At 43.9% G+C, this 11,346-nt stretch overlaps 1 protein-coding gene across 1 annotated transcript; it reads right to left on the bottom strand.

The window, feature by feature from the left end:
- Positions 1-163: 163 nt before the first annotated feature.
- On the bottom strand, positions 164-11,185 carry zbtb2b (zinc finger and BTB domain containing 2b). The gene is made up of 3 exons (XM_061753546.1): positions 10,912-11,185; positions 4,533-4,713; positions 164-4,061 (listed from the first exon to the last, which is right to left on the bottom strand). Exons 2-3 carry the CDS (start codon positions 4,703-4,705, stop codon positions 2,726-2,728), a joined length of 1,509 nt encoding a protein of 502 aa, XP_061609530.1. The 5' UTR covers positions 4,706-4,713; positions 10,912-11,185; the 3' UTR covers positions 164-2,725.
- Positions 11,186-11,346: the final 161 nt, after the last annotated feature.

The raw sequence follows: 11,346 nt of genomic DNA, 5'->3' as shown, positions 1-11,346 counted from the left end.
TGATGTAATTTGGATGATCATAGGTTTTTGGATTTATTTTGTTCAAATTAATTTTGCGCCTAAACAAAAGAAATCCAAAAAAACAAAAGTCAAGATGACTGTTCTAGATCTAAGGAGAATCATTTTACAACATATTCCCAAAAGTACAATTCAAAAAAGTCAGTATTATCAAAAGAAATTTTATTGTTTGATCTTCACTTTAAAAGAAAAAAAAAAGCTATTGAGAGAGGAAAGGAGGGAAAAAAAAAGAGTCACATTCCTGAGAGCACATATCGATCACAGTAGATGTCAGACGAGCTTTGAGAGGGAACATCAGCATGTGTTACTCAAGTATTATGGGATGGACTCGTCCCATGTCTCCATGACATCATGGGAGACACACACACACACACATATATATATGTGTATATATATATATATATATACAGGACGGTGCCAAACTTTGTCATCTTCCTGAGATAGTCACATCATGTACACAGACACACACACTCACTGAGCAGTGAATGACTCTTTAAAAAAAAAAAAAAAAAATATTCGCAATGATGTTCCTGTGAGTAACACAGACTGTCCTCAGGTTGGTGCACTGCAGCGCAGTCAAACAGCCCCATCTAGCCACAAAACTGGGGCAACTGCCACAATGCAACCGCATTTGATCTTTGCACCTTTTATGGAGAACAAATATTACAAACATGTTATTCTTGATGAGGAGAACATGGGTTCAGCTAGTGGAACAATAGCTATAGAGGAAAACATAATATCCAAAGAAAAGCATGTACTTCCAAGTTTTGTCGTTTTTTTTAATATCCCCAAATCAAGTTTTGGATAAAACTGACACATTTAGTAATAAAAATAGGGAAATAAATATGACAAAAATTAAAAACTAAATCTGATAAAGTTTAAAACTACCCACTTTTGTTTGTAAACAAATAAAAATGTTTTTGGATTTAAAAAAAGAAAAACTACTTGACTAGCAATTTAAAAAAAAGAACGTGTACAAATGTTTGCTGTATTCAGGTAAAAACAACAAAAAAGGACAAAGAACAAAATTTGGTATTAAAATAAAAAACTATGGTCACATGCTTTTCATTGGAATGCAAATGTTTCCTACGGATGGAACCCATGACCAACAGCTATCTTATCCGCCTGTAACTACTATTATTACAAATTCATAATTCATTTAAGGCTAAAGTTAAAACTATTTGTCTCGCCCATCCCCAATACATGTGGATCTGCGAAATCAAATGCATTTCTACTCGGAAAGCTAATTTTTTTTATCACAATAGACTCTGTATATTATACCACTGTGTATAAAATTAGAAATATTTATTTGAAAAGGGGTGAATTCAAGTTTTCATTTATGCTTTTACTTTTTCTTAGTTCAAACTTAGTTGTGGAAAGTAAAGGGTGCTTCCCAGTGGTGGATGCCGTAACAAGTGAACAATGTGCAAATTGTGTTCACTTAATTTTGCTGATCACCGAACACAAAATGGAAGACGTCAAGAGCAGAGATTGTCTCGGGCGTGTGTCTTTGTGGACTTAAACTTAAATTTTAACGCATCTTCCTGCAGCAAAGCATTATTAGGTTGTATGTATTGGCCTCACAACTACACGCCTAACGCCCCCCCCCCCCCCCCCCCCCCCCGAAAGTCGGGCCCCTTACTTCCTGTTAAAATGCAAACGTCCTCACCACAGCGCGAGTGAGGTGCGACGTGTCTTTTGAGCACTTATTCGATAGACCTACTAGTGTGCTGAATTGTCTATGCACTCGTATGCGGTCTTCACTAGTAAGACAATTCCGTGCAGTCGCAGAATGACTAGGGCGCACTTGTAGAACTTACTCGTGACTTTTTTTCTTCCACTTCTGCTTTCCACTATTGTATTGACATTTCTGCCCACTAGTAGAACCACAACGGCGCACAAGTAGGACAATTACATGCTACTTGTGAGGGAAAACTGTGCACTACTTGACATCTGCGTGATAATATGACGAGTGACATAAAATTCTACCAGTAACATCTAGCAAAAGGTCACAAACCTTTTCGAAACAGAGCTACTTCTTGGGTACTGAGTCATGCGAAGGGCTACCAGTGTGATACACACAAAAAAAACAGATTTGCTAAAATTACCCTTAATTTTGTTATTAATAATAAATACTAAGCCCCTGTTATTTCTTTCAATAATTATCAACAAGGTAGGAAACATAAATATTAATATGCAATGCGTTATTTCTACAAATTTCACGCGTTTACTGGTTAGCTAGTTTCAGAACACCGACTCTTGTGGTCCTTGAGGGTGAGCTGGTGCCTCGGGGCACCATGTTGTTGAACCCTGACCTAGCGCTTCACTAGTAGTACTGGTAGCACGCAGATGTACACTAGTGCATTTTGCAAGTATGTAAAAATGTCAAAGTAGTGGAAAAAGTGTAATTCGTAAGACAGTCATTCTACTAGTGCGCCCAAGTCATTGTCTTCTGGGAGAAAAAGAGCATACTAGTACATGGACAATTCAGTGCACTAGTAGGATATCGGGGAAAGAAAATGGTCAAACGGCTTTGCGCGGAGATGAGAAATGATGGCGGTTATTTCCCCTCGTTCTATTCAAGTCGATGTGAACGGAACACAAAAAGGTTAGATCTCCCACACAAAAACAAAAACAACTGACTGACTGACATCTGATAGCTTAGTCATGAGTTATAATTTAGGACAAAAATTGGCAGTTTTGGCAGCTACTCCACCAGGATGTCCTCGGCCTTGATGGCTTCAAGTGGCGTGCCCGAGTTGGACAGATCGGAGCCGTCGTCTTTGGAGAGCTCGTCGTGCGGGAGCATCAGGGTGGCGCCCCCCTGGAGCCCCGCCAGGCCCCCCTGTGTGAAGCACAGGTGCTTGATGACCTCGTTGGGGCTGGAGAAGGTGGTGGCGCAAATGTTACACTTGTACGGCTTGGACGTGGCCAGGAACATTGCCTCCATTTGGCTGCTGTCATCGCCGGCCGCGCACAGCTCCATGCTCTGGCGGTCCACCAGCGTGTAGGCATCGGTGCCCTGGTTGAGGCACACGTGGCGGGCGGCCTGGTTGGCGCGGCAGAAGCTCTTGCCGCAGGCGCTGCACTTAAAAGGCTTGCCTGTGTGGATATACATGTGCTCACGCCAGTGGCTCTTCTGGATGAACTTGCGGCCGCACGTGCAGCACTCGTATTTCCGCCGCTTCAGCTCGCGGTCCAGGTCACCGTTCTCCAGGTTGTCAATGTCGGCGATGTCCGAGGGGGGTGGCGTGTCCGCCTGGGAGTTCGGGCCGCCCGCGCCCCAGCTGGACGTGGACACCTCGGCACGGGGGGAGTCAGAGTTGTTGCCAGAAGCGTGCGTCTGCTCGCTGTCGCTGATTATCTCTACGGCGGCGACTCCGCTTCCCTTCAGGAGCCCCTCGGCCTCCAGCACGCTCTGTTCAGAGACCATAACGGGCGAGGGGACGTTATGGTTCTCCATCGCCTGGGCGTGCTGAAGGAGGTGCTCCCTCAGCAGGCTCCTCTGGTTGAAGCGAGTCCTGCACAGGTGGCAGGAGTAGTGCTTCCGGAAGGACGAGCTTCTCTTCATGATGCTGGGCTTCACGTGCAGAATGGCATTGGCAAAGGTGCCTCCATCTACGCTCGTTGACTCTGACGCCGTCTCCTCAGCGGCGTGCTGGACGCCGCTGGTGGACGCCTCCGCCTCCGGAGGGGAGGCGGCCGGCTTGGCCCCCGCCGCCAAGGACGGGTACTGGGCCTCCGAGCCCAGCGTCTCCATGTCGACGGGCGAGGAGAGCGGCAAGCTGCCCGACAGCGCCGCCTGCTGGTCGGCGATCTGGATGCCGTAGAGGGAGGTCGCGAGGTTGATGCTCTGCTCGGGGTGCGCGTAAACGGACTGGCTGGCCTCCTGCAGCAGAGGGTAGGCATGCAGGAAGCGCACGCCCTGCTCCAGACGCGTGGGGTCTATCAGCTGGGGGGCCAGCTTGCCGGTATACATCAGGTTGAGCAGGTAGCTGAATATGTCAGGCTGGATGTCTGTCGCCTTCAGGCGCACACAGTCACTGAAACAACATCAGTCATTAGCTACTTTCATACGGAGCTCTTGTTGACAAAACGTCAAAAAACACAAATCAACCATCTGATCTACAATTTACTTTGAGGTTAAGTAGCGTTGTATCTGTATCAGAAAGTATATCATATCAAACATTTACATTATTCAATGTGCTGATGTATTTTCTACATTAATTTAGCCATTGTTATGTACTAATTGGTCAAATGCATTTATTCATTTGTATTTTCTATTTATCCCGCTACATAATGTAATTTATTGTAAAAATAGGAGTAAAATGAAAATTGCTCCATTTTATCAACAATTCACTTGAGCAAATGCGTATTTTATTAAATAATGAATTATAATAAAAAAAATCTATAAATACAATATGAAAAATTATTGAGGCAATTGTCACACAGTATCTATTCCACACTATGTTTATTGCTGTTGATCAGGTGTGTGTGTATATTGTGTGCTGTACCTGTCCTGGTGAATGAAGAGCATTCTAAAGTAGTTTGAGAAGGCAGCGAGCACAGCCTTGTGGGCCTTGAAGAACACATCTCCGATGGCCACAGTGCAGTCGCACAGGAAGCCAAACTCTCTCTGAGCGTTGAGCTGCTGCAGCAGGATAAGACCGTGGTTGGCCAACTCCATTCTTCAACCTGCACGCACACACAAGCACACATGCACGAGTCAGTTTCCTGTCTGCGACGAGACCGGAGGCGACAGCAACCGCACGGCGCACAGAGATGATGACTTTTAAAGGCTTGGAAGCTTAACAACAGAGAGTAGCAGCTAAGCAAACTCCTTCTATAATGAGCATTAAAACTGCTTTGCAAAAACAGTCAACTCATTGTGAACATTTTATTTCCTGAGCAGTGTCTCTCATATGATCAGTGTGGTCTAGCGCCTGTCCCACCAGGACGCTTCGACAGAGCCCTCCTGTTATGTAGCTGCTTAAATTGACCCATTTAAAAGTTAAAAGAAAGAAACAGAAAAAGAGTTTACATATTTTTTCAGTGTGAAACTGAACTTAAAACAACCATGTCAGAGATGTTTTAGGTTTCTGACAATTGGATAATGAAACACGCCCTGGGTCAAATTGGCCCAGTAACATTATTGCTGTTCCTGAGAAACATATACATAACATAAAAACCAAAAGCACTATTCAATGCTTAGGGATGAAAAAGGATTAAATTTGTCTTTCTAATGTTTCCCATGTCTGGTTACTTCTGTGTTGTAACATGTTTTTGGACTGACATGTACAACCCCAATTCCAATGAAGTTGGGACGTTGTTTTAAACATATAAAAACAGAATACAATGATTTGCAAATTATGTTCAACCTATATTTAATTGAATACACTACAAAGACAAGATATGTAAGATTTAAACTGCTAAACTTTATTGTTTTTAGCAAATAATCATTAACTTAGAATTTTATGTCTGCAACACGTTCCAAAAAAGCTGGGACAGGGTCATGTTTACCGTTCACCTTTTCTTTTAACAACATTCAATAAACGTTTGGAAACTGAGGACACTAATTGTTGAAGCTTTGAAGGTGGAATTCTTTCCTATTCTTGCTTGATGTACAGCTTCAGCTGTTCAACAGTCCGGGGTCTCCTTTGTCGTATTTTACGCTTCATAATGGGCCACACATTTTCAATGGGAGACAGGTCTGGACTGCTGGCAGGCCAGTCTAATACCCGCACTCTTTTACTACAAATCCACGCTGTTGTAACACGTGCAGAATGTGGTTTGGCATTGTCTTGCTGAAATAAGCAGGGGCGTCCATGAAAAAGACGTTGCTTGGATGGCAGCATATGTTTCTCCAAAACCCGTATGTACCTTTCAGCATTAATGGTGCCTTCACAGATGTGTACGTTACCAATGCCATTGGCACTAACACAGCGCTGTAACATCACAGATGCTGGCTTTTGAACTTTGCGTCCATAACAGTCCGGATGGTTCTTTTCCTCTTTGTCCCGTAAGACACGACGTCCACAATTTCCAAAAACAATTTGAAATGTGGACTTGTCGGACCACAGAACACTTTTCCACTTTGCATCAGTCCATCTTAGATGAGCTCGGGCCCAGAGAAGCCGGCGGCGTTTATGGGTTTTGTTGATAAATGGCTTTTGTTTTGCATAGTAGAGTTTTAAGTTGCACTTTCGGATGTAGCGACTGTATTTACTGACATTGGTTTTCTGAAGTGTTCCTGAGCCCATGTGATGATATCCTTTACACATTGATGTCTGTTTTTGATGCCGTACCACCAGAGGGATCGAAGGTCACGGGCATTCAATGTTGGTTTTCGGCCTTGCCGCTTACATGCAGTGATTTTCTCCAGATTCTCTGAACTTTTTGATGATATTCTGGACCGTAAATGATGTAACCCCTAAATTCCTTGCAATTGTACGTTGAGGAACAATTTCCTTAAACTGTTCGACTATTTTCTCACGCACTTCTTCACAAAGAGGTGAACCTCGCCCCATCTTTGCTTGTGAATGACTGAGCAATTCAGGGAAGCTCCTTTTATACCCAATCATGGCACCCACCTGTTCCCAATTAGCCTGTTCACCTGTGGGATGTTCCAAACAGGTGTTTGATGAGCCTTCCTCAACTTTCTCAGTCTTTTTTTCCACCTGTCCCAGCTTTTTTGGAACGTGTTGCAGCCATAAAATTCTAAGTTAGTGATTATTTGCTAAAAACAAAGTTTATCAGTTTGAACATTAAATGTTTTGTCTTTGTAGTGTATTCACTTAAATATAGGTTGAACATGATTTGCAAATCATTGTATTCTGTTTTTATTTATGTTTAACACAATGTCCCAACTTTATTGGAATTGGGGTTGTAAGTACACGTTATTTGGGTATGTCACCATTTTCCATGGTCAGGAAGAGTACCACTAACTTTAGAGGGGACCAACTAACCAAGCCTCTCAGTCCAAAGAAGTTTGCACATGCACGACTCTGTTTATGCAATCAAGACTCTGGGTTGCCGGAAGTCAATCTCAGGGGACATGCAAGAGCGCGACTTATCCTGCTGACCAATCGGGACAAGTTGTCGTCGACCCCCAGAGGTCACTGGAGGACTGGGGCGGCTTGGGGCCATCACATGATCAGGGCGGTGGCCCGCATTCCTGGTGCAGAACTGGTTATACCTCCCCCCCCCCCCCCCCCCCCCATTTCCCCCACCCACCCTTCTCGCTGGGAAGGATGAAGGATGGCGGCCCAGCACTTTCTCCATACAGAAAGGCAAAGCGAGATGGATGATAACCTTTAGTGTAAAACTGTGTTCCCACCATGTTGGACACTACAGATATCAGATGGCTACAGATATCATCAATGTAGCCTTTCGCGAAAAGTATCTACGTTTCACATCAACCATATTTTCACACAAATGCTTGTTTTTTGCCAAAGAAACAATTGTTTTGGACATATTTACTTTACAGTGGCAACTGAAACTTAGAATCAGGGTGGAATTGTTTTAAAACACAACATTGTAGTAATACCATTAGCAGTAGCAGATGCAGTAGTAGTAAAAGTTGCAGTAGTAGCAGTTGTATCATCAGCAGCAGTAGTAGTAGTTATAGTAGTACAAGTAGTAGTAGCAGCAGTAGTGGTAGTAGCAGATGAGGTAGTGGCACTAGTAGCAATAGGCAGTAGTAGTAGTAGTAGTGGAAATAGTAGCCAAAGTAGTAGTCGCAGCAGCAGTAGTAGTAGTAGAAGTAGTAGTGGCAGACTGGCAGTAGTAGCAAAAGCAGTGGTTGAAGTTGTAGCGGCCGAAGTTGAAGTACCAGCAGTAGTAGTAAAAGCAGTATCAGGGGTGGTAGTAGTAGTAGAGCTACTGCCACTCACTGGCCTGCCATGCGCATACTTCAGTTGTTGTTTTTGCAGCCTTTCAGACAACAGGAAAACAACATTGATCACAATTGATTATTTACTGTACTGTTGAATTAGACGGCATTAGGTAATCATTATAAACCGGCGACTTATTGTACACAACATCCCATCTCGCCATCTGCCTCCACCAGATGGTCGCACGCCCAGAGTGCTGTGCTGCTACCCTCAGGTCGCTCCCCTCCCCTTTAAATGGGGGGTTTGCTTGCCACCGTGGCCAAGTGTTTGTTTATGGGGGTTTAAAAAATATCATTTTAAAAAGGATCTTTTTGACACAACGAACATTAATAGAGTCTTTTGAGCTTGACTGGAGTCTTCCCCAGTTGGCTGACACCTCACCAGCTACACAAGGGTGAGCTATGTGACACTAAACTGTGAAATAAATTTCCCGCAGCAGTCACAGTGCAGATGAGAAACTTAGTTAGCCATAGTAAAACATGGTGAGAGCAACAAAACCATTTCCCAGTCATTAAGTTTTGTCACTGCTCTAACGGCAAGCTAGTGTACAGTAGCCGTTTCGGCGAGTTCAATCACAGTGCCTCCAGGCGTGTGATTAGGTACAGGTCAAGCGTGTGGCATTCTACTACGGTCTAAGAGGGTATAAACCCGGGCCACGACAGGGAGCTTAATTCCAGTCTGCCGTGGCCACAAACATGCTACAAACCTGCCTGACATCCCAGTTTCATTTGTAAAAAAAAGCCTTGACGAAACGTGAAAAACATGTTAGACCGTGATCAGAAAGCGAGAAACATGAGGGTCCCCATCACAATGTGTCAAGTCAGGAGGGAACATAAAGGCATCGTGGGCCGAACTGTAGTCTGCATTTGAGTCTCTGGGACTCAGCAGCCCATCCCCACCTAGCATGTCACAGACACAATATACCATGAGAAAACTTGGCAAGACATGAATCCCACGCCGCCGTGTTTCGGGAGAATGGGGCTGCGCGGTGTAAGCGTAGCAGAAACAATGCAAAGATGCAGTGCACAGAAATCACAGTCAAACTTACAGACAACTACTCCATATGTAATACTGGGTAATTTCTCGTGTATAATACGCTCTTGAATATAATGCCCACCACCAAAAATCTATATTGTGGTCTTTTAACCGTTTATGCGATGGATTGAACATAAACAGTTCAGCAACACATGTAGACAAACAATAACAGTATTAACAGTCATATTCTTTATCCTGTGCAAAGAATGACTAATATTCGTGCCGTACTGATGAGCCAGGAGGGGAGTTGAAACATCTCAATGAACAGTATATCTATCAGTCTGTCTGTCTTATACTGCCCCCAGGTGGCCAAGATGGGCACACCAGAAGGCGCAGCACAATGGCCATTCAATTGATGCAGAGTGACAAAAACTGTTTAATTCTGTGATGTCACAACTGTTTTCATTTTTATGAAGTACAGTAATAAGTGGTTTTTTTCTCATTCAAATACACTACAACATTCTTTGTTGTTTTACAGTAGACTGCAGGAATGGCATTTCTATTAATTACAATGGTTAAATATGACTTGAGATATGTGTGTCTTGAATTATGAGCATGGTCGTGGAACATATTAAACTTGTATTTCAAGGCACCACTGCATTTAATTTTAAGTTTTCCACAGACACAGAAACACGTATTAAAAACAAAAGTTATTTTTATAATATATAATAATTTAAGCCATCCATCCCATTTCTATATTATCATAGGCATTACCGGTAACCTTTCATTGCTCAGTGACTCTCGGTTGTGTGTTTTAATGTTTTTATGTCTCAAAAGTATTTTTTGTCAAAATTGTCATACTAGAGCGGCTACAACTACCAGAGAAAAATTCCTTGTGTGTTTTTGACATATTTTGAAAATAAAGATGACAGATTCATGTTAATATGAAAGCCAAGACAGACAGAGTTGGAGGATTTTATATATTAGTATTCAAAGTATTCACCAAAGTCAATTTTCGCATATTGTAGTTCATATAACAGTCCCAAAAAATAAGTCCAAGGTCCATTTTTGTTACTGTGAATGCTCACTATAGGGGGATTGTCTACCCGAGGAAAAAATGCATATCGTATGTAATGAGCACCTCGGTGCTGCTGTATCAAAATGAGTTGTCTTTTCTCAAGAATTAATAAATGACATTAATATTTGGTTTATAAATCCAATCCATCCCTCTTTTGTTGTGGCTCAACATTTAAATCCTTAGAAGACTTCCCACAAAAGTTCTATGCTTCTCTTTCATGTATGTGGGAATGAAAATTGTGATCAAGTGTACAAAATCGTGGAATTTATCTTGCCTGGTCGGGAGCTCAGCACCCCGAAACTTCTGATCGCACAGGGCAAACCTGCAAACTCCACTCTACTGTGCTGCTATAATTTAATCCCTCAAATGTTTTATTTTATTTTTTTAACCCGCCAGATCGTTCAATTAGAATTCGCGATTCCCCAAATACAGTCAGTTCAGACTGGACTCCAGTCGGCTTAGTAAAACAATTGTTTCCATGCGATTTAGCGCCGCCCCTGCTGGGAGGCAGACACGTGGAGCGCTCACTTCCGTCCGACTTTTAAACTTCTCCCCACCGACAACATTCGTCGAGTGTGTGGGCAGCAGGTGAGGGGTGTAAACGTGTTTAAAAATAATAATAATAAATAAAAATAATAATAATAAAAAAAGAGGACGGAAAGGTAAGGAGAAGCCGAAAAGCCGATGAGACACGCTGAAGAGAGACGCGACAAGGACCGTCGTCGTGCCTGCCACCGCCTCCCGGTTTACTCTTAGCTAGCCCGAGAAACGGACGTGCGTGCACGCGCAGCTCGCACGCACACATCCACGTACGGAAAGGGGCGCGCGCACGGACGTACGCGAGGGGGGATGGGGGTTGCTAGCGACCGCGAACTTCTCCGTATGGCCAACGCACACAAATAAGAACAAAATAACGGCGAGTGTGTTCGCGTGTCGCCGAGCCGTTACCTTAGCCGCTGCTCGTGCGTCTAAATTGTCGTCGCCGTGACGCCACCGCCGAATGTTTTTGTGGTTGTTTGTCACCGGGCAGGGGACACGTCCGTCCTCTCCGGGCTCCCAGCAGCTTTGTAGGCTGCTCGTTCGGCGGCGGAGAGGGTCGTCGGTTGTTTTCCGGTTAGGGGGTTTTACGTTACAATCACATGACTGTGGCGAAGGAGCCCAGCCAAACGCAACCGTTGCAAGGATCCGTTGGCCAAGGGGGCGGTCGCGTTAACGTTAATTCCCCCCCTCCGCACCCCTCCTACACACACGCCACCAGCACAAGCGCTGTCCTTTTTGTTGTTTTAAAACCGCCGTTGGAGCAAAAAAAAAAAAAAAAAAAAGCCCCGCGAAGACGGGCCGGCGAGTTTAGCCAGCGCGGCTACACGCTAACGGCTAGCTCGC

Source organism: Phyllopteryx taeniolatus, chromosome 18, assembly GCF_024500385.1.
Source record: "Phyllopteryx taeniolatus isolate TA_2022b chromosome 18, UOR_Ptae_1.2, whole genome shotgun sequence".
In the NCBI taxonomy this organism is placed as follows: Eukaryota; Metazoa; Chordata; class Actinopteri; order Syngnathiformes; family Syngnathidae; genus Phyllopteryx; species Phyllopteryx taeniolatus.
This window is presented reverse-complemented; position numbering and strand designations above follow the sequence as displayed.

Bases quoted from the DNA above. Each gene is read 5' to 3' on its own strand.
- zbtb2b (XM_061753546.1), bottom strand. From the start codon at position 4,705: ATGGAGTTGGCCAACCACGGTCTTATCCTGCTGCAGCAGCTCAACGCT. The intron at 4,062-4,532 runs GTACAGCACACA...ATGTTGTTTCAG, and splicing joins CTCTTCATTCACCAGGACAG to TGACTGTGTGCGCCTGAAGG.